Here is a 25,338-nt window from a genome sequence, read left to right on the forward strand (position 1 = left end):
GAATAAAAACATTTTTCTCGGAGATAGTTGATATTTCTACAGGGGTTGCAATGCACCGCACCAGAGCTGTTCCAGTTCCAAATCTCCAATTAACTTCAGTATCTGCGGAGTCTTCAAGAGGGTTTCTTCTTCACCCTCACAGTTTCTCGTCCAAAGCACTGTTTCCGTTGGCTTGCAATGGCGAGGTATTCTTTAACCAGGTGAATAGTATGTATATCCCCCCTTCTTTCCACAAAACTACACTCAGTTTCTAATTTTCATCAGATGCTACCTGAGACGACAGTGTCCTACAAGACACTATGATGAACAGTGAGGAGGTGTAACTTATTCCACTGAGATCTACGAACACCTTTTGGATCTTGCAGTTTTGAAGAGGAACTTCCATCTCTGGATCCCTTGAAGATTCCGCTGGAGTTTTCCTCTTCTTCCTCAACCCTTTCTTATAGGTGCATCTTTTTTTACCACGGAACTATTCAGTAAATGGCGTTTGAGTGTTTTTATGGCAAGAATATTGGCCTCTTCGCTTTTCTCTGGGATACTTCATTCCATGCTGAAGGTGCTTAAAATGTTTTTGCAGCATCACAATCTAATGCCAGGTTTTTAATGACTAATGAGAGTAATTAAACTGTCGTTCAGGTATAACACGCGTTTAATTGGTGACAAATCTGTAGATCTTAGAGACGACTGTGCTAGAACTAGTATAAGTGAATATGAAGTAGTCATAGTAGAAATTCCCGTTATTTACTGATTTTCCGACCACCTTTTCAAATATCCGGAATGAAAGTGATCTTCAAAGTCTCTGATAACGTGACACAACATGAAGCATAAAGTTCATTATAATATTATAATTAAGAATGAAAATAACCTGCCAACTTGACCGAACTAGGTTTTGAGTTTTTTATTGGAAGAACAATTAGATACTCGACGTACATTATATATTTTGAATCAGAAAAAATATGGGACTGAAATATGTGAAAAAAAATGTGGTTTGTATTGAAAAAAAAAAGGGAAGTTACTATTATCACTTATCAAGTGGCGGACTGAGAAAAATCAAAAAGTGTCTGCAGAATGTAACATTTTGTTTTTCGAAGTTATTGAAACTTTACGAAATAGAGAAACAAAAATTCATACAGCCGAAAAATTAGTTTCCTCTTATGAGTGGATTAGATATAACTTGAAAACAAAAGAAGAAGGTGGAGGGATGCGGTTTTGGCCATTATTCATCTTCTGAAAATCGATGTCGGAAACGAGACATTCATTCTTCCCTAGCCCACTCTGCATCGATATTATCATTCGAATCTATGTGCTACCGATTTCTATGGTTAGGTACAGCATTTCCGGGTTACTCTGGCTGCCACCAGAGGGCGTATCGCTTATTTTGATACGTACTTTATTTTGCAACTGAACAAAATAAAAAAAAACGATTTCAAGTTGCCAATTGCTCTTGAGTCTAGATGAACTCTGCCACTTATTACTATAGAGTGCTAGAAGGAAGTTATGTTTTTTGACATGTATATTTGTTTTTCATTTCCTTAGCGCGCTCTGATGAAGATAACTTGATGTATTTCTGCATATGAGGTGTAATAAGATTCATTTCCATTACGTAAGGGTATTAACAACAGGCCAACACTCAATTTGATACTGAATTTTTCATCATCAAGTCCAACCCAATCAATTGAGACTATTTTCGGCTCAAAATTCGAAAATAACACATGAGAAAAAGCTTCTGATTCGGTTTTTTTCGGTGATTTCTGACACCTTATAAACATTCAAATAAAAATCTGAATTTTCGAACGTTGACTTAGGAAAGAATATTTGCCATATGAGTTGAATTCCGCTTCCCATAGAACAACAATATATGCATACGTTAAATCTACATTTATAACATATTCAAGAGTCACGATGTACCATTCGACCATTCAGAATGAGTTATGACAATTACCTTGGAATTACTTGTACTTACTCTATATGGTTGGTCCGCAATGATATTTCTAGATCTCTGAGCACTTGAGTCGAAGTTGATTCGCCCACCATTTTTCGTTTCTGGAACAAACAATGAGAGGATTAAGAGCTGAGGAGTTCGCTTGCCATTTTAAATTCGCCGTAGAGCGGCCACATGAAATAAATATACAAACAGACCATAAATTAAACTATCCATTAAATGAATGATTGTTTACATGGTGTGGGATGTATTGGAAAATGTTGCGATTGATTTAGGGCACTGTAAGTGAATATATTTGTAAAATTCGCCAATCCTGAACCAATTTCGAGGTTTATTTTCGCCAAGCGTTACATAACCTAACCTCAGAAGAGATGGAGCAAGTACTTAGTCTGCTTCAAGTTCACATGAGACAAATCGTTGCAGCTGAGCAAATGGTTGTTTACTCATTCATCCTACACTGCGCAAAAAATTAACGCACATTATGGAAATCTCAAATTTATTCTACAACTGAAGGTGTTTATCAGAATTATGCATGCATATGTTATCCACTTTCAACGGTTTTCTTCAATACAGATGTTTTTTCCCAGCAGGAATAAAAAAAGATGATATTACCAGATTTTGAATGTATTGGCTCCATTCTAAAATCAGTTGTTCTCGATCAATTCTAGTGATCAATAGTTTTTCTTTCGTTTGATTTTCTACACTCGATCGCTATGCAACGCGAAACACGCAATTTGACCCAAGAGGCATGTGCCCAAGCGGTAGTTTTGCCAGAAGAAGGGTGGACATAGGTACACAAGAATTGCAGAAAGGTTTGGAGTTTCCCATACAAGTGTGTCCAGAATGTTGCAGCGATTCAGGAAGACAGGTATGAATGTCCGAAGACCAGGACAGGGTAGACCACGGGTAACAACTGCTATTCAAGAACGTTACGTGAGAGTTTCTTCGTTGAGACAACGGTTTACAACCGCTCGCCTCCTTCAAATTCAGCTTGAGCAAACTCATGAGGTGCTAATTAGCACTCAGACAATAAGAAATCGCCTCAGAGAATATGATTTAAGGCCTCGTGTCGCGGCAAGAGGCCCAGCTCTTACCCCAGCCCATCGAAGGGCGCGTTTGGATTTTGCGAGAGAACATATCCATTGGGAAGAGGCTGAATGGGAAAAAGTTCTCTTCACAGATGAGTCTAGATTCTGCCTCTACCATTGTGATCGACGTTCCCTTGTATACAGACGACCACATGAAAGATATGCTCAGTGCAATTTCCTGAATACTACTGGTTTCGGGGGAGGATCGATTATGGGGTGGAATATCTTTGACTGCTCGCACAGACCTAGTGGTCGTTGATAATGGAGCTATGAATGCTGATAAGTATAAAAGGAACATTCTTGAAAAGCATGTAGTGCCATTTGCCCCATACATTGGTGAAAATTTCATTTTTATGGACGATAATGCCAGACCCCATTGTGCGCGCATCGTTCAGGAGTACCTTGAAGAGGTTGAAGTCTCTCGAATGGAATGGCCAGCAAGAAGTCCAGATCTCAATCCGATTGAGCAGGTTTGGGACAACCTCAATAGAAGGCTGAGAAGTTCAGAAAATCATCCAGCTACTCTTAATGACTTAGGAACCCAACTCGGAGAAATCTGGGAAGGATTAGATCAGAACATTTTAAGATCCCTCATTTTGAGTATGAACCGTCGTTGCCGAGCAAGGGGTGATAATACCAAGTATTAAACCACTTATCAGAATTTCAGTATTTTGAAAATTGTTCATTTCTCTTCTTTCACATGAGATTCGGTGAAATCCTGAATTTTTCTTCCATTTAATGTGTCTTGTTTCGTCCAAAACCTTCCCGAGAGAACATAAAAAATAAGTTATAAAGTCAATGTAGAGTTAACTTTCATTAAAATTGAGATTTTCAGAATGTGCGTTAATTTTTTTGCGCAGTGTATTACCAATTTAATCACATCAAGAAAATATAGCGAAAGAGGTGTAATTCAGTTCAAAACCAATGTCAAGCTCACTGACAGAACTGGTTTCGTTGGCGGAGGAGTAACAAAGACAACGAGATTAACATATGAAACCTTAACCACTACAGTCAAGTTTTGAAAAACGACCTGGAGGCAGTGGTTTAAAGTTCTTCCGGGCCCTAGGCGCAGATCTATGGGCCCCCTTAGCATTAGCGGATTTCTTGAATTCATTTACACATCAACAAAAATAAAACAATATCCTTTTATGTTTCACTTTAAATGTAAAAATGAATATTGAAGAAAAAAATATTAATAAATTTTCTCTGAAGAATGAAGGAAAATTTAAAGATTCTGAAATAGGTAGGATCACAAAAAACTCATAATCCTCTTCTCTGAGCATGATTGATATTTTTTATTTGTTACTTATTTTTCTCGCGCAGAAATAAAACAATGCTATAATGTCTGATGAGAATGAATTCCTTTTTTTTAACAACAGCTTCAATTTGTCTGACTCTTCAGAAGTCCATATTCAATATGTGTGAAATTGGACCAGCACTTTTCGATTGTCGAAAAAAAAATTTGCAGAATTGGCTAGGTTGTGTTGATTTTTTTTTATTCTACACTGTTTTCAAGATTATGTCGTTTGACTTTTCGCGACAGTACCTCTTATTTTCTGGAAAATCTAAAAATAAGGAAAGAATACGCGTGTTTCGCTATTGTGATAGCGGAACACGCGTTTGAAATCTCATTTTGTGAAAATCGTATACCTAATCTGTTTCAAGTTGATACTAAGTTTACGACATACATACAAGAGTATGAACAGGACCTAGAAATGTAGAACATCACTTCTATTGAAAAATTGAAGATTGTGCCTTCAATATGGTGGATAAGTATCTTTCTTGATTATGGTCGGATACGATTCAAAATATGTTTTCAGCAAAAGGAATTGAGAATTTTCTATATTTGTTATAAATGTCTAATTTTTTCTTGATTATGGTGGTCTGTTTTAATCGAAATTTGATATTAGAATAATTTACCTGCATCAAATATCATTGATTTGTTTCCAGTAGTTTAGTTGGAAAAAGATCGATGTCAGGTGTTTTCAAAACCTTGTTCGTTCAGTTCCCGCGTAGGATTTAAAAGTTGCATCATTTGAATAATGAACAACAATTAAACCATTCCAATATTAAATTATTGGATACATAACAGCGATACATTCATTACCTACCTGATTTACGTAGTGAAAAGGTATATTTTAATTTCAGTAAAGGCTGAATTGAATGGGAAAACTTACCCTATGACTCCGAGAAGCTTTTGGGTCCAAATATGTCCTAAGTTTATTTAAATAATAAGACGGTGGGTCCTTTGCTTGCACCATTTCCTGAAATTAGAAAAAGAACGTCAACAAATTGATCACTGTATGTAGGTTGCATTAAATTTATAAAAATAGCAGCTTTAACTGGCGGTTCTAGTCAATTTTCTTTTGAAGATCTAATATTTTCACATTTACATTATAGAAATACGAGACAAGCTAAGCCTACAAGTGAAGTAGGTAGGTATGTATGTTAGGCAAAAATAAATTGGTATAACCGTTTACTCTACAAGCTTGTTTAAATCGATCAATTTTCTTGGTGAAAATCCAAAAATATTTCCATAGGGATAGTGAACTTTTTTCATTTATTTAATTATACATTCATTCAACTACAGGTTAAGTTCGAGTTGAAAATTTTTAAGACTTCTCATATGTATAAAAATACAAAGCACATTTTCCAACTGTTAATAAAAAATGACAAAAAATAATAATAGGGTGAACAGCGATCCCACAATTGTTTTTAAGATATTCGCTTGGCATAGCATGTTTTGCTTTTACTTATAGGCGGCAGGCAATGCTTCTAGGGAAATTTCTTTATTTTTCTCACATTTTTTACATCATTGACGACTGTTTTTCGTTAAAAAAAATTTGCTATTCGAAGTTGTTCCTTTCCATTGACTTCAAATTAACAATTCGACAACCTTGGAAACATACAAGACACAGAAAAAATACGATATATCAAATACTCTAGTAATATTAAATTCAGGAGGTGAAAGCTTGTATGAAATTAAGATGGGTCTTTCCTATAACAAAATTTCCTCAGCCAACCCCTTCCCGAGATATCACCCTCGAAAGGTGGTGACTAAAATTCAGTTTTTATTTTTTTTCTAAAAATCCAGTAAAGCAAGAAACATGTCACGTAGACTAAGTTCGTTTATTTTGGCTGGAGGTGGTCATTTCCATCATTTATTATGAATCCTTCCACATTTTTATATCTTTACTGTTTTCAATTTATTAAAATAATTATAAAATATGTTTTTTCTCTTCAGCTATTGGTTTTGGGAGAAAAATTCATGCACAAAGAAAATTGTAAACAAAACAAGGCTTTTAGTTTATAATTTAATTTCATGAAACTTCATCTCGAAAAAAGTTTTGATATGAAATGAAGTAAGGGTTTCTAATTTCGCCCCCGTATAATGTAACAGGAATATTGAAAAATACCGGTGGTTAGTCCTTTGCGAGTGCACGAAAATTACAGAACATTGAATTTTAGTCATCACCTTTTAGGGACGATATCTCGAAAAGGGGTGGGCTGAGGAAATTTTGATATAGGAAAGACTCATCTTAATTTCATACAAGCAATCACCTCCTGAATTTTGTCGCATTTATTTATGAACACCCTGTATATGGACGCAATAACGGTAGAGTCGGTAGATATCGAACGTTATAGTGGTATAATAACTTAATAACCCTGTTGATATGTGGTTTTAACAGTTCGGTGTTACACGAATCTTTCACTGACCGAGTCAAATTTCCCTGCTTGTTAAACTTGTCAGCAACATTCTTGCAATTCGAAACCTGCTATGCCAAAAAGCAAGCGACATCGAAGATAAGATAAATAAAAGCGTACTACCAACGAAAGACCGCGTCGCATGATTTTAATTTTTAATACCATTATTTATATTTAACGAAAAGTGTACACATTGTGTCAGTAAAGCCAAGCCACTTCTTGCTTGCCATACATAATTCCAAATACACATTATAATACAATGAATATCAACTGCTTGAATATCTATTTTTAGCTCCGAATCAAGAAATTAAACAATTATTTGCAATGTATTGAAGTTGTGCATTCTTTTCCTTTGCATATTTCTCGATTAAGATCACCCGGTATTCATACTGAGCCACCGAAAATTACTGCACAAAATGAAAAAAGGAAACAATTTTGTGAAGGTTGTATTGCATGGCTGATTTTCGCAAGGTTCCTCCCATTTCAGATATTCTAAATTATGTTGTAGTTAATTGCTTCTTCAATTTCATGACGCTCGTTTATACCAGCAATTTAAATATTTATATTTGAATAATGTTCAGGTCATCCTCTCTCACCCAACGTAAACGAGTATTACGTTGTTAACTGTAATAACTGGGAGCTATATAAATAATTTATTTCTTGCCTGAGAGTGATTCTTGTTGACCGAATATCGGCTTATGTAATGATTCCAACATGAAAAAATTCATACCATTATGAGGAATGATGTTAACAAGAATATCTGAGAAATATAACATGAGATTCTCCGTATAAAAAATGAATCTCATTTCAATTTCGCCCCGGGTACTTTATCAAAGTTTTCGTGCAATGTTAAGCAGAAAAGGAATGAAATTGTACTCCATAAATTTGAATTTTAAAGGCCACCTCCATCCTTACTCAGTTAAACCAGAGACTTATAGGAAGTAATATCTGAAAGTTGATGAAATCTAGCTTCTTGACTGTCACTGTTTTGAATTCTTTTCACTCCGTCGCGGCTCAATTCTCATAAGCCCAGCCAGGATTTTTTTCTGGGGGGAGGGGGGGCGCTGACAAGCTCAATAAAGTTTTATGCTTTCTTGGTCGAAAAGCTTAGCTGTTGTTGTAACATTTTGTGGTTATCTTTTCCAACTTGATCAAATTATTAAGATATCGATTGAAATTTATTCTGGGAGGATTCTGCATTTCTTAATAAACTTTTTAGGGTTTTCACTCCCAATCTCTGAAATAAAATCAATTAAAAATGAAATCGACGATTTGCTCCTGCGTAAATTCGTGCACTAATTTGTCAGGAGCAAATTAACTAGAAAAAATTGTTGCCTAACAATGAACTGAAAATAAATAACGTTGCAATTATAATAATATATAGACTCCGAAACGTTACCACTTAAAATTTTAATTTCAACGTTATTTATTTTCAGTTCATTGTTAGGCAACAATTTTTTCTAGTTAATTTGCTCCTGACAAATTAGTGCAAGAATTTACGCAGGAGCCAATCGTCGATTTCATTTTTAATTGATTTTGTTTCAAAGATTGGGAGTGAAAACCCTAAAAAATTTATTAACAAGCTATTAAGGTTGTAATGTTTCAAGTTTTGCATCTACTAAGAATTTATATTAATATTGAAAATTAAACTGGAGATTGAAATATCATTTTCACTTTCACTCTTCCAAAAAATGTAATGGTATCAACCTTCGAGATTGCATTGCCTACTTTTCGACGAATTTTTTCGAAGGCATTTTAATTCCGAGATTAATTCCACATAATTTTGTTCAAACTTGTTGATTCATTTGGTTGATTTGATCGCTCAGAAAAATCACGTAATTTACGAAATATTCCAAGAACCAAAAGATTGCTTCGATTAAGTCAACGATTGGATCGCTTAATTCTCATCCATGTCTGCAATTATTTACATTCGAAAATGGTTAAAGCGGGGTATATTCCACTAGTGCCAAGTGGGTTTCTATTTCTTCAGTTGACTCACGTTCGAATCCTCTGAAATTAAAATAAATTTCATACAAGGATTCACCAAATATAGAACGTGAGTACTACATCACTCCGGATGATATTTTCATTCGCGTTACCTTGAACTGAAAGTTGAATGTCTCTGTAATTGTTCTTCCGCTAAGTCCATGTGGAATACTATAAAATGAGCATAATTATATTTTTTTCATTTCATCCAATTTATCGGAGGTACATCTCGATTACACTGTTCAAGACAAGGTTATTTGAATGACAGAGAATAATCTAAAGTGAAAATGTTGCATTAAAAATTCCATTATATCATGAATAATTATTATTTGTCCATAACGCTTCAGTAGTATTTCCGTAATACACCTACAAACCTGTTTGTTTGAAAATTATCATTTCAACAATATTGCAATTCAGAATGACGGCGAATGCCTATACCAAATTTAAACAAAACATATTTCATGTCATTGTTCATTCATTTTCGAACCAAATTAAGATTTTTTTTTAATTTGATCGATTTTATAAATGTTCTCGGGTTTGCATTTGACAACGAAGTTGTGTTTGTATTCATAGTTTTTCGTAATGGAGTTATACCACGTTTTTGGAGTTATACCACTTAAACCTCCCAAAATTCGAAGAGTAGGTACGAAACTGAAGGTGTGCCGACAAAAAATAAAAGAAGGCTAGGTGTTTATGCACAGGTAATGAAATATATTCTATCATGGCATCGAATATCAGTCTCAGCAACAAAAGTTCTATCAATTTCTGGCCCAAAAAGTTAGGTTTGTCGTTTAAAAAAAGGCACCCTCCACTCCTCGAAGAGGTTGCATGACAAACTACTCATTATAGAGGATGGGCAAAATTCGTTGTCTACTGAAGGGATCTCGAGAACTATAGCGGCTAGAAGAAAACTGATTAGACATTCTCGAGCTCTTTTTTCTTAACTAACCCAAAACTCAAAACAGATCTAGCCCAACGTTCATAGATTTTGAGTTATGAACGAAAATTGAGAAATTGTCATTTTCAATGAAGCTGAATAACTTGATTGTTTGAACTCATATTCGAAATCCGTTGTTACATTTTACAGGCACTTTTTTATGAGGAATTCGAATATGATATTATTGAATTTTTTGATCCAGTCATTTTCAAGATACGACAGAGATTTCTGATTTTTCAAATGTAAACTATAGTTGAAAGTTCTTTCATCTTGCTCCAAATTTACTTCAACAGTAAGATGCAGTAACCATATCGACCGTTGAAAATGCATTATGGTTCGTGAACTCTACATAATTCTATGTGAAGTCAACCTTCTGTGATAGGAATAGTCGAATAATTATTTCTTTTATATATTTTTATCGAGATCGATATCCTTATGTAGAGGAAAGAGTAAAAGACTTTCGTCTGATTATTGAAGCAAAAAGTTAATTCAACTATCGGTTTTTCGATTTATGAAAGAAACTTAAAGTTTCAGTAATATAAAAAAAATACGATAATAAACTATAATTATAATTTTAACGCAAAGTAAGATGATGAGAAATAGGTAGGTAGCTACATCTATCGACGGTAGTGTTCGAATTGTGAACTATCGTTAGATAAGCATGCCAAACTAACACTACGTATGGCGTTGCCAATTTGAATACTGATGACTTCTCTCAGGGCGTTTTCCGTTCTGTTTCTTATTTGTTCATAATTTTGTATTCTTGTTCCGTAAATTTTATTTTTCAATCCGTGATTCCAATCATAGAGGCTCAGGTTCACAAAAGATAATGCCTATTCAACGTTCGTTATGGTGATGCCAGCCTACTTATAATTCAGCAGGAAAAAGTATTAAATTTTTTTTTAGTGTAATATTCATCTGAATAGAGACATATGATACATTTTTGAAACCAGCAAAAAATTGAACAAGATAGAAGAACTTTCAACTATAGTTTACATTTGAAAAATCAGGAATCCCTGTCGTATCTCGAAAAAGAAGGGATCAAAAAATTCAATAATATCATATTCGAATTCCTCATAAAAAAGTGCCTGTAAAATGTAACAACGGATTTCGAATACGTGTTCAAGCAAGCGAGTTATTCAGCTTCATTTAAAATGACAATTTCTCAATTTTCGTTCATGACTTAAAATCTATGAATGTTAGGGTGGATCTGTTTTCAGATTTGGAATCAGGAAAAAAGAGCTCGAGCATGTGTCCGTTTCTTCTAGCTGCTATAGTTCTCGAGATCCCTTCAGTAGACAATGGATTTCGCCCACCCTGTACATGAACAGCTGCGTAATTCAAAATAAAAATTTATCAGTCCGAATATTTTATTACAAAATAGCAAATGCCGAAGTTATGAATTTTGTGCGTCACTTTTTACTCACTCTTTATACCTCATTCGTGACCGACTGTCCTTAGACCTCTGATATCTTAGCAAGCAATTAACGCTGAGGAGACTGATTGGAAGACAAATTGAATTAGTTCGGTTCAATTGGATATATTGAAAGAACAATATTGAAAAATGTTAGTCAGCATAAAAATCATCACTCAAAAATTGATAGAAACTCCGATAAAGTTCACATTCTACGTGTAATTTCCATTAGTTCTTAAACAGTAAAACTATCTTCATTTTTTTCCAAATATTGCAATGCAATATAATGTAGGTACAATACCTACCTACAATATAATATTTAATTGCATTCAAGTATAGTTCGAAATCAAACGAATTTTCCATAGAGAATGCTGGCTATTTCCATATAAGTTTAGTGGTGTGTTTATCGGTAATCAATCTCTAGGTAATCCTAATCCTATTGGGATATCATTACAGTATCGATCGCGCCAACCCTTTTCTACCATTCTTGATAAGCATTCAAACACGGTTCAATCGTCAACAGGCGTGGCTTGTTCCTTAGGTTACATTGTTTTTCACTTCAATTCTGCCTGACCGAAGATATAATTCATTAGGGTCACGAGCGAAAGAGTCACTCACCCACAGTCGAGCTACTGAAATGATCGATTTGGCTGTGTTCAACTTTTGACGAGGAAATTTGTTTACGAAATCAGAAAAGGAATTGGAAAAAATGGCGCCAAGTATCGGAAAAATCACAAACCTAACCTATTTTCACTGTTTCCAAATTCCCAGCAAGAAAAAAATAAAATATTTTGCTGCTTTACATTCACACCACGTACAACAAGAAGAGATTCAGAAATATGATGATACATCAGTCAGATGGATATCATGGATAGTGACTGTATAGGTCACACAATGAATTGTTTACTTCTCCTCTATTTTTTCTATATCTAATACTTAATTAATACTCTTTGAATATTCTTCGCTGAGGAAGATCAGGGAAATAAGCGATCTCATCTTCATCTAAATAATTATTCTTAAGAGGTCAAATTGATTAATCTATTCTGCTGTGGTCGTTAAACTTCTATGTCCCCGTATCAGATCGAGATGCCAATTAACTTTTCGTACATGTTCCTAATTTTCGGCACCACTTTAAAAGTCCACCGACATCAAAGCGTAGAATATTCTGAAAAATGCTGATAAGAATGTATTTTTTTCATTTGTATTAAAATCACATTTTTGCCAATATTCAGTACCTACTGAAATTAGGCCAGTTGCATTCGAATGAATGGAAACATCAATATCTATAAAATTAGGTTATCTGCAAACTTGCTTTTCAAATGAATTGTAATTTACTGTCTGAGTATTTTTGTATTACCTACTTTATGAGTGGGTTGGATTTTGACCCATATTTTCTTTGTACAGGTTATCCCAAATTGCTTGATTTTTATTGTTTCTGGTACTTCTAGACTAGATAGGTGAAGTCCATTAGTGGAAACCGTTTCACGATATCTTCATTTGTCTCAAAGATATAACCAAATTTGGTCGATTTCGAAAATGTGCCATTACTTCTTTATTTCCGAAAATATCTAAAAATCATAAAAAATTTCTTCAGGCTCTTTTTCACTGGAATACTACAAGATATATTTTTTTTTATCTCATATCATACAAAACCAATTATCTTTCCAAAAATATATAGGTACATAAATATCTCCAAGGAAAAAACTGCATAAAAATGAAATAATCTAACTGTCGAGTCCCTCATACATTATTCTATGAATGAAGTGGACATAGAACACTTCAATACAATAAAATAGTAAAGGTGAATGAGATGAATTTTTTGCTCAAGATTATTCCCACATCAGAACGATATTGAATCACAAAAATATATCACTTATAAAATTGGATATTTTATTCGGGAATCAGTGTATGGGAGCGCATGGTCCTATTGCCAGGTCAGCAAGATCTCCAGAACTCAATCCTTTGGATATTTTCGTATGGGGATATGTTGAAAATAATATTCTCAAGACTCCATTCATAAAAAGGGCTGATTTAGAGCAGAGAGTCAGGAACGCCATCAGAGACAATTCCCGCGTTATGCTGTTGAATACAGTGAATTCTGTAAAAAAAAAATGTCGAATTTGTTTACAGAATAATGGTACTCAATTTGAGAAGTTTTTATGACTTATATTGAAATTGATTATAGAAATTTCTGCTCGATATTTATTCAAATTGAGTGTTACATGAATTACATGATTTTATTGAAGTTTAGATGTTTTCACGAAAATCGAGCCCTCCTTTCAACGTTTTTACCTATCTAATCGACAAGTTTTGCTTCAGCAAAAATCTAGCAATTTGGGATAGCCTGTACAGGGTGGGCAAAATTGGTGATACCTGAATTAAACCTTTTTCAATCCAACGAGATAGAGAAAAATGAATGGCATATTACAATCGTCTTTTTTCGAGAAACTAAGAATGCCATCAACTGCATTACTCTATCTTTTTTTGTTTTCGAGTTATAGGTCAAAATTAAAATTTCAACTTTGGTCATTACCTCCGTTTCTGTTCAAGCTATGATGTTGAAATGAAAACATTATTCAGACACTTTTTTGATAGCAATCCAGTGGCGTACTATGATTTTTTCCAACAGGTATATTTGCTGAGTTATAACATAAAGATGTATTTTTTTCTCATGAAAACAGTAGTTTAAAATGACTTAGGAAGACTGAGGGTGATGTACATATACATATATAATATATTTTTGAAACGGTAAGGAAATGGCGATTCTTTCAAAGTCATTTTAAACTACTGTTTTCATAAGAAAAACACAACTTTATGTTATAGCTCAGCAAATAAATTTGTAGGAAAAAATCATAGTACGCCACTGGATTGCTATCAAAAAAGTGTCTGTATTGTGTCTTCATTTGGACATCCTAGAGTAAACATAAACGGAGATAATGACCAAAGTTGAAATCGCTCCAATTTAAATTTTGGCCTATAAAGCCCGTTTGCAACAGCCGAGAATTCTCTAGAAAATTTACTCGAGATTTCATGCGCCGTGAATTCTTTACCGTTACATACGCACTTTCGGTCGAATTCTCTGCATACAAAATAATCTCTGCCGTTTTCTTACCAAAATTTGGAAGATAATTCTCCAGAGAATTCTCGGCTGTTACAAACGGGTTTAGCTCAAAAATAAAAGAAGATAGAGGAAGGCATTCGATGGCATTATTAGTTTCTCGAAAAGAGAAATGAATGGTACATTCATTTTTCTCTATCTCGTTGGGTTAAAAAGTTCTAGTTCAGGTATCACCAATTTTGCCCACCCTGTACAACCTCAACCAAATATTTCACTGCATTATGTACTAATATAATATGAGAAATGCAAAGACCGAAGATGTAACGATTGTCGAATCTGAAATATTTTGGAATTTCTACGAGGCAATCCTACTTTTTTATGACCATCCGGGTATCTAAGGATTGTTTGGATAGCAGCATGTGTTGTAACCATTGTGATTTCACATCTCAGATATTCATCTGTTGAATGTGAACCTGGGAAACTGGACTAAAATCTTTCGGTATTTATTAGTTTGTCCGATAAAAGGATGACAAATTTGAATGGTGCACGAATGTTTAAAATTACAATCTATTCTTGATGATATCATTCAGTATTGAGCCCAGTTTAATACACTCTATGTCTCTGAAAAATGTTAACTGCTACACTGCGTCCATAAAATTCAATACAAAAATTAGGGCGCCCCTGTTTATTTCGTTGGGAGACTATTAGGGCCTGCCTATGGCGCCCTGTCGCTACTGTGTGGAACACATTACTCAGCGTATAAAAAAAAATCGTCAATTATGTATAAAAAAATGTGTAATTGTTTTTTTCAATCTGGAAAGGCTTGATAAAAAAGCAATAAATATTCACATGGATGAGAATGAATATTCATGCTCTAACAACCTTGGTAATTTGCAGAATAACGCCCAGTGATGATGCTCCAGTTTGATAACCAGTTCAGAAAATTCACGGTTACCAACATACGAATAGCCTCCACGCGTGACTCATTACAATTCTAAACCACAATCGAAAATCCCGCTTCTCTTCGTTTTACCCCATTTCGTATAGTAGGTATATCTGTAATGCACGACGTTGCTCCTTGAGAAATCATGAAAATTCACGCAATACGTTGGGGCGTGATTTATTCTTAGCGACAACCGCGGCGGCCACAATAAAGAGCGTGAGTTCAAGTATTGCGGAACGTTCGTTTTTGTTCGCTAGTTATTAGTCATGGAGCAAATAGGAGTAATTGTCAATAAGGACAGAGCTTTAGGATTCCTTGAAGTTGATTATCTCACTGATTCGAGGGATTTCTAGGAACATTTCATATACAGGGTGTATCAATGAAAATAAGATACCCTATGTAACCAGTAACTACTAAAGCCATCTAGTCATATATTTCCTCTAAACTAAAACGTACAGTTTTCATTTGGACCGGGACGTTTTTCGATTTTATTTCTTTAGGAATGTGAATTTTAAAGCTATCAGCTTAATTTCAGCAGTTTCTGCACGTTGGTGCTCATCTGAAGCGTGAAGAAGCCTATTGGTTTTGGTCAGAATCATTCAAGACAAAAAAACTAAATATATTTTTTTGCTCATAAAGACAAAATTTTTTATTGCAATTAGCCGAAAATAATACCTCGCCGTCCTTAGGCCATGGCTCAAATGCCACTGAGAGAGAACGCATATGCAGGGTGAGTCTTTGACTTTAGTACGTACATATATTCTAACACCAGATTCTTGAAGTCAATAGAAACACTTTTTTCCATAACCATTTTTCTTCCAATTCGACCTAGATAAAAAGATAAAGTTTTCATAATGAGCTATACCACACCTAGAAACCCGACATTGAAGGTTTTCCAAACCATTCAACCTCAAAAATATAAGAAAAACAAGAACGGAGCAGTATTTGTAATAGAATTAATGAGTTAACGCAATTTCTTTGGTGTTAAATACTGAATATTCTTCTCTAAGTTTCTATTTTTTTTTTAATAGAAACGAATTCAGCTTGCAATCACCCATATTAGCTCTGATATTCATCTCTAACGTGTAATCATTTATTATCGTATATAGTTTATTTCATTACGTACAAGAGTTACCAGGTTCAAACATAACCCATTCTACCATCATATAAATAAATAAATGATATTCACATATTTTCTAACGTTCAAACGCTCTCATACACAGGACAATGAAATGACAAGAAAATTCCCTTCGAATAACAACCTGCACCTATCACCAAAGAGGAAAAGGTTAATCTTGGCTATGACACTACACTTCTATAATGTGTACTGTGTAGATGGCACCAGCCTGGCGCCTAACTTAAGAAGAAAGAAAAATATAAATGTGTTATATTAGTGGTTATAATGCGTTCATGTATCTAAGGAATGTTTATTCAACGTAGCAAATATTTAATTCTCTGGATCTTTCACAGAGTTGCATTCAGACAAAGTATACTCCATTCACTTTTATTTTAGCACTCGGTCTCAAGTTTCTGTAGCTGTAACACTACGTTGCCCCAACTAATATCAACAATATCATTGCTAATATTGATGAAAAGAACTACCAGATCTGTTGTCGCGCTACTTATAAATCTTGAGACCATCCGTCTTTTTCTTTTTACGGAAATAGTATTGCATCTACTTAAAAGTTCTATAAGAGTCATATACAAAGGGTTATAAAAGTGTTCAGATGGTTATCCGAAACACCATAAGTGTTTCTCGACATTTAGAGGACAGTAATAAATTATATCATTTAAGGTAGATAAGGTTATATAGGGGCCAGAGAAAATATTTTGTTAAAAATGCTACTTTGGCGGGAGACAGACATTACTTTACAAAATTTAAAAATCAATAGGTTATAAATACAGAGGATTGAACGAAAGCAAAGTTTTATGAAAACAAAAGCATGTCGTTGCAGTCAAAATTACTTTTTTGCGAAAATTTTTGCAATATAAATCTTTGGATGGAAATATTAGATTTGCGTTTCTTGACGAAACTTGGATTTACCAAAATGGTTCTTCTGTTCGTCAACAACTGATGTAACCACTACAACCTTTAACCAAAGAAGATAACCAACAATAACCTCTCCAACTTCATATATTATAAGGTGTTACTAAATTGATTTTCCCCCATTACGAGAATAAATATATGTAAAGACTGATCTCTTGTACTTTCCATGCAAATAACTAGAGAAGGAATCCCTCTTAACCAGTTTGTATAAACGTTAGTTATGTTAATCACATATTTTGAAATTAATATATTTTTTGAAGAAAATACGTAATTACTGAGACTTTCACGTGGAACGTTCAACATAGCGCTGATTTAAAACCCAAAAATGTTTTGACAAGCGTCATAACCTTACATTTTCGTACTATACAGAGTGGAATGAGTCAAATCCATGGCCTACCGAGTGCTAAAATAAAAGTGAATGGAGTATACCTTCCCAATTTTTCGAATTTGACAGATATTTTAAATTTTCGAATATCAAATAACTCGAAATCGGCGCATTACACAAGAAGATAGTAAGATAATACTTTTCCAAGATGATCAAATATTCATTAGTGGGCGTTTAACTTACTTTTAAGAGTTGGGTTCATTGGATTCCTCGTATTTTTATGGCATATAAAGGTCATAATGAAGAAACTGGAAGATGTGGGTTGAATTTTGTATTCGGAGACATCAATGTTCCGACAACCATTCATTCTATAAAACCACATGAATGAATTTTCAATAGCCTGTATGTTTTTCACTAAGTTGAATTGGAAAGTGTTCCTTTTAACCCCAGGAAACTTCTGTTAAAATATAGGGACCATTCAAAGACTCACCCTGTAGGTATACTCAGTTGAGACGTAAAAAGTTCGGAGTTCTCCTTCGTTACGTCTGCAAAAATGAGTCAATCCGATTGATCAATTTCTCCGCACTTAATTCACCCAGCGGAAATTGGCATTGCTGAGATACAATAAACCATACCATTCTCATTCTCCCCCAGAGGCGTTGAGCTTATAAACATATCAGTCTAATAAAACAACGACTAGAGAATAATTCATACTATATAACTAAATTATCTCATTTAATGATGGAGCGAAGAAGCGAACCGGGCTTGAACTTGATTCGGTATTCCTCTCTGTATACCTGTATTACTCGCCTTGATGCCCAGAAGGTCGATTGAATACTACACATTTATAGCGTACAAATGAAGTGCAAGCTTATTGCAATTAATGAATTCTAGGTAGGCAATTAAATAGCATACTCAATTGGTCTTGGATCGTTCCTTCCAGGCATTCATTTTCAATTTCGTGCGAATACGCGAATGTGATGTAATCTGCGGTCGAAACAGAGTTGATCTTTCCTGTTTGTGTGTGGGAAGTGGTGTACATTGGAAATGGCATTGCGCTGAACTATGAATTGTAGGCTTTCGACCGATTTTTATTCATTCGTTCTTATATCAGTGATTATCTGAACGGATACCGGCTCATTATTGAAAATTATAAACCAGAAAGAGATTATACTCAGTTCCATGATAATAGCAACATCAAGGAGGCTTATTACTGTTGGACATCTGGGGTATTTCCTTTATTTTGGATTATTCTGTTTAATGTTTCGGTAAACATCTGCATCGATTAAGTTCCTTATTTTATTCGGAAAAATTAATCTCAGCACTCATGAAATGTCGTTAATGCCATAACGCCGTTGCCACATCAAATTTGAATTATTATTACAAAAATGCCGAATGTGATTGAAAAAGAGAGAAGACAAAGTTTCAGGATTAAGAATTAAGGTCCGCTCATTCAAATAGTAGGTAACCCTGTTATTCTAATATCTACAATTTATCAGACGGTAGCGAACATATTCAATGTAAGTGAATTTGTATAATGTTTCATATGAATCTAAACGACTCATATTTTAGCTGAATGTTTCCACAATCAGAAAGATTGTGAATGAAGAGGATGAAAAAGAATTTTCTTCTATTGGGGACCCAAAAAGGTGGTGGCATTTGAGGACTTTATTCTAGGGTGAACGAATGCGAAAAGTTACTACAGGATTTTCGATGAATGTCATCGTAGAATAAGATCCAGAAAATTTATTTTTCTATTTTTAATTTGTCTTATCCTATACATTGTAAATTTCTTGAGGGATCAATAAATATATCATTATTAATTTTATATCAGAGTATTAAAAATAAAGAGCCATAAATACGAGCCAGTTGTACTGTTAATTGTTAATTCATGTAAAATTTTTGTTTAAAGGTGAAGTTCCTCTAGCCTTGAAACTTCCTTCAATTATTTCGACTTCCATTGATGCAAGATGTTTTTTGTTGAAGAATTTAACATTCTTGTAATTATCCCTTAATTCCTTTGAGAGATACCCATTCCTCACCACTGCGTCATATGGATTTCATCTTGGGGTTGATTTTAGTTTAATTTTGTTCCACAGCAAAAATAAATATATTTAAAAACTAATCTCTTGTATTCTCCATACCAATAACTGAATTTGATATACCTTCAAACAGTTCGTATAAGTGTCAATTATGTTCGTCACATATTTTCAACTCCATATTTTCCCAAGAGTTCCATTACTGAGACTTTTACGTAGAATGATTCAAAAACCAAAAATGTTTTGACAAGCGTTATAACCTTACATATTCGTATTATACAGAGTGGAATGTGTCAAATTTCCATGGCCAACCGAGTGCTAAAATAAAAGTGAATGGAGTATAGAAGAAAAATCCATTTTAAAAAACAGAGTCTGGGAATTATCGAAATGAATGCATACAACCCAGTTTTATGCCCGTTTTTACCAATGACAACAAGACCCATTCAAGTCAACTTCTACCAACACGGCTATGATAAAACGTTTGTGAGACCGAAAAATGTGTCTGTGTTGGTAAAATCACAGTCTTCTATAGACGGCTGTGGTAAAACTGTAACGTAAATGGTCTAAGGTTTCCCTTAAATTTTAGGGATATTTGGTGAACATGGGGGCATTACTTCACAATGACATATTACCCTTGCCCCAAAGATTATAGAGTAGAAATATAGTAAACGCCCTCATATCTCTAGTACTGAAAACCAACTACATTTTGGTTAGTGAAAACACATTTGACAATGAGATGGCGCTGAAAAACTATTGTCAATGCAGAAAAACCGTTTAATAACATTTTTCTGTTTTATAATTGATGGGCTTAGGTGGATCGACGAAGGACTTGAAGGGAGCACTAGGAGGAGTTTCATGAATAGACAATCATTACATCCGGAAAGATTGTCGTTTGTTATTTTCAGAAATTAACCTTTGGTTTGGAATCGTTTTGAAACATGAAGATCTCGAACAAACTATGGAACTAATACGTCCATCCCCTGAACAGAAAATTAGGGTTAACTCTGTGGAATTAAGAACAAAATTGACAAAGATCCTATCATATTTCCGCTAAGATGGACTCGTTCAGAAGGTAAAACATTGAGGAGAAAAAGAATAATTTTTGAAATGCTGTTGATAGGCTGTCAAAACACTCATTACCAAACTGAGTTCAGAATCACTTCTACGGAAACAGTATTCTTCAAGTGTACAACAGCCAACAGCATGTGTTACTCCAGAGATTCATGAATCTTATACTGCAAACGAGTCATTGTGCGTGTCATAGTTAACAGGTAAAGTATCGCACTTCGACCTGAAGGTACTGTCTGAGTTGAGATAACTGAAGAATCGACCATATCATTAGAAGTATGCCCCGACGTGTTTCTGCGTGCATAAAACATCGTCCAATTCCAACACAATAATTTTTTTCTACCGTTCAATTTTTGAAATAATTCATTAAGGGGAAGTAATTCCTCAAGAATCTCCATTCAAAAACGACCATCACTTGTTTCTAATTTACGCTTTCAATTTCTTACGTGAAGCCTTGATTCTCTTTAAATTGAAGTTAAAGGACGTCTTGATGTCACCCCGTCTCTTTAGTTTCCAATTTAGTTGTTTTTTTATGAGAAAAAAAAACTTGAACTTAAGTGTCAATAAAACTTGTTTTCACAATCATTTTTCGACTGTTTTTCGACATATTTCGATAAAAATAACGACGGGGTGACATCGGCGATTCAATTGTTTATATAATGTAAAGATTTCCATAGCGATATATGTCAAAATTCCGCTGAAATTCAGGAATAACTGAAAATTATTCAATATTCCTAATATCAACTCTCACGTGGCAATTTTTACTGTTCAACTTACTCAGTACGTAATTCAGGCTATTGCTCAAAGATGTGACACATTTTCGTATTTTGGGGTAGCATCCGTAAAGCTACCAATATCGATCGGCTTGATCTCGAATCGTATGTACTACTTCCCCTTAATACTGGGTGTCAGTAAATTTCATATCAAAATGTGAACTGTCAAAATTTTATGAGGATATAATGAGTTTTTCGTTCTCGACTCCTAAAGTTTATTTCTGGAAATAACGATCCATTATAATATAACAGTAAGCGCTTATTAACATAGGGGAGATGTTTCGTAGACATCTGCCGGTATTACGCTGATTTCTTGAAAGCCAGCCTGTATATCGAGTGTAATGAGAAACCGGAAGTTCAGGCGCTATAAACAAATACTTATTACTAAAGGGGATCTCGCAGCGATCTTCATCTACATGACAGCCGGTCATAGGGGTAACGTCGTGAAAGAGGGAAAGGAAAGAAGAAAAGAAGCTAATTTTAACAGAGTTTGAGGGGGAATCGGAGCAGAGGGCTGTTATGTTTTAGCAATGTGCAATGTGAATCTGTCGATTCCTCGATTCATGCAAGGCTAACCTTCGACTACTGGAAATATTTCAAGAACAGTATATTTCTGAATATCATTGAATCTAGGCACAACTTCAATTATAAGAACCAAATCTACGAGAAAATTAAAAAAAGCATCCAGCTGATTCTTCTGATTTGATGCACTCTTGGCAAAGCAGAACACTAGAATTATGAGCAAGTGCAAAACAAACTAAACTTAATTTGATCATTAACGAATGCCGTTCATTAGAAAATTTTCAATAAAGTTCTAGAGAGAAAATGAATTCTTGGTTACATTCCCGGCGTTTATAGGGTTCAATCGGAAAACCTTCATTTTCCAATACAACATTAGTTTTTCCTTTTATTATCAGCATCCATTCATTTCACTGAATTCTTCATTGGTTTGATTCCAAACCATAATACCTACATATGAAACTTCCGCTAAAAATGCTCAGTTTGGGTTTCTATCAGAAGAAAACCCAAAAATTCTTCTCTTTTAACTGAAATTCTAATAATAACTCAACTGCTTACCCGAACTCTGCTTCGTATCGTTCGGGCAACGGCAGTTTCGTGCGGGCAAGTATCACTTTCCGCACTTGATAGGAAAATAACTATTTTTTTCGAATAAGAACAGATCATCACGGTTCTAATAGAATTTTTAGGGTGAGAAGTGGCAGCTAACTTAATTAGAAAATTTCACAATCAATTAATCAACAGTATTGAGCCTGAACTGTTCTAAATAACATCACGAAAATGGGATTTAAGTCAGGAGATCCACATATACATATTATATTCTATTGTGTGGTTGGCATGCTTCATTTTCGTACATATTTCGTGCATAGAGCCTATAGAAGAAATTGAATTTTTTATATGACCTTTCATTTTGATTCTCTTGTCAGCGAACATTATATGAATAGTTATTATGACCGTAGGTTTTTCTTCTATAAAGAAGCCTTCAAACCGACCATCCACAAAGTTATAACACTCCTTGAAACATCCTTTTCAACTTATTTGAAATGTTAATTCCGAAGGGCTGAAGGACCTCAGGTCGATGGCCATTAAAATAAACTTTTTCTCTCTCTCTAATTCCGATGAAAATATTGAAAAAATAAACGCGTTTTACACTTTCTCCCGGAAACTACTCAAATTAAATCGAAGAAATAAATAAAAAATTGTGAAGAGTATGACAAACATCGTATTTCCGAAAATGGTAAAATTAGATTGGTAAACTCTAAATCTGTTATTCTAACTCCCGTTTCTGTTCCAAAATTTAGATCAGAGCACCTGAAAGTAGATTTGATTTTGCTTCATACTTGTACCAGAAATAATGGAGAATTCCCCTCAAGTAGGGTGATTACTTCTAAAATTCTCTAGGTCTTTCACTCCCAGTCGATTTGCTCCTGAGTAAATTCTTGCACTGATTTATCACGAGCAAATCAGATGAAAAAAATTGTTGCTTGACAATGAACGAAAAATGGAACTTTATGGTACAACTTCATTACCCTTCGGAGTTTATATCAGACTCCTTCATCAGACGAATTCTCAAAAATCTTCATACATAATTGTAGTTTGTCAATTGATATTTGTCAACACACGGAGACGTTGATTCATTTAATTTTGAAATTACCGGATGTCAGTTCGTTCCTCAGTAAATACGATCTATTCCTACTGAACAATTGGCCTATTATTAACTTGATCCAACAAAATACACGTGGACTCTTTAATTTTTTTTACAATGATCCGGTTCTGTCATTAAATTTTTAGCGTTATTCCATTCCATCATGTGGTCATCCGTATTAGAACACAAATGATCTGCAATCTATGATCTATTAATTTCTCTATTTTTTATGTAATTTTTATGTCCGCGCTTTCTTATTTCTAGAGGTCTAGACGTTTCACCTGTTTAAGTTCATTACAAATACAGGGAATGTTGTAAAGACAATTCTTGATTTTTTGTTCATTCAATGGTTTAGTTTTTGTAAGTATAGATCTTAAATCATTTTAATCATGAAAAGTTCCTTTCGAATAGAATTTTAAAAACAAATTGACGAATGTGAATGACGTAAGTCTATATGTACCTAATAGTTTTTATCTAAGGCACGAAATCGCTCATATTATCAATTAGAGAATCGCTTATTGCGCTATTATACAACAAACACCTCATTAGAAATACCAAAAATCGATCTTCGTGTAATTTGTCCATTAACAGGCTGGAATATCATTACACCACAGTCACGAAAATCGAGGTATTATATCAAATTGCATCATAATGTAGCGCTAGTTAGAGGACTTACCCACCAGCAAACGATTCATGAAGTCTCGCAGATTGGTGTAAACAGACCACATACTTATATTGAAAAGTGAAATGAACTTAGGACTCCGACAGTGGCGTATCATTATGGTCGAGCAATTCATTGCAAGGTTTTTTCGCTTTTAATGATACGTCATGGTTGACATAAGTATGGATCAGTCCTCAAATAAGACAGATGAGCAAAAACAGGCATAACGTCCAGTTTCATAATCAAATTTAATCACTTTAAGCTTAAAGCTTCCTGTCATTTTTAGTAGGGTTAAAGGAAGCTTTATAACTAAAGGGACTTTAGGTTTGATTATGAAACCCAGCCGGTTTCATAATCATGAATTCCATTGATTCCTGACTATTGACGTGTTACGTGTTATCTTATTTTAAGCAGATATAATTTGATCCAAATATTATTTCCTTGAAACAAATTGCAGTAAATTCTGCCATGAATTCGAAGGTTCCCAAAAGCTCCATCTCGACTGCTTAATGACCTAAATATGAATATGTAATATACTCCTTGACATATTTTTCAATCAGATCGATCAGCAGTTTATAAGGCCCGTTTCCACCAATACCCCTCAAAAGGAGTATAGTCCATTCAAGAATGATTGACATCCTAGTAGGACTTGAAAGTCCAGGCGAAGCTTAATATCTGGTCACAAAAGATCTTCAAAAATTTCTGTACTTTCAATCACAGAACTGGAATATATTAATATAACCTAGAAAAGTATATGAAAATAGGAAATATTCAGATTTGCAGCATACAAAATTGACACAATTATGTTTACAATTTATATGATTAAATTAAGAGCATAAACAGCTGTACAAAATTCAAATAACCATTGGTAAGTCCATAGATTTACAAATAATAGGTCTATAGATCAATGTTTATTCACAATACCAACATGAATTCCGCAACACAAAATCTCAACTTATGGGCTATCACCAACTTAAATTCGATTTTCCATAGCCACCCGAGATGTCAATCATTCTTGAATGGACTATACTTAACTAAGCGTCGTTTAAAGTTAATGAACGCTCAATTTTATTTCCAGTTGCATGACTGTGGCTTAACAGAATCTTAAGTAAGGGGCCCTTAAGTTTTTATATCTAGTGATATTTCTGTTTTTTATTTTGGTGCAACAATAATCCAATCCAATAAACC

General features: G+C 34.3%; 1 protein-coding gene across 2 annotated transcripts in view; it reads right to left on the minus strand.

Annotated features, from left to right (window-relative positions):
• Positions 1-25,338, minus strand: part of LOC123312928 (formin-like protein) — an 88,597-nt gene that overhangs the window by 21,456 nt on the left and 41,803 nt on the right. For both annotated transcript variants that reach the window (XM_044897518.1, XM_044897520.1), the window contains exons 3-4: positions 5,208-5,294; positions 1,964-2,043 (exon numbers count right to left, since the gene is read on the minus strand). In XM_044897518.1, the coding sequence (XP_044753453.1) occupies positions 1,964-2,043; positions 5,208-5,294 (167 nt within the window). The remainder of the gene's footprint in view (positions 1-1,963; positions 2,044-5,207; positions 5,295-25,338) is intronic.

The sequence above is a fragment of the Coccinella septempunctata genome, chromosome 5, assembly GCF_907165205.1.
Source record: "Coccinella septempunctata chromosome 5, icCocSept1.1, whole genome shotgun sequence".
NCBI classification, from domain to species: Eukaryota; Metazoa; Arthropoda; class Insecta; order Coleoptera; family Coccinellidae; genus Coccinella; species Coccinella septempunctata.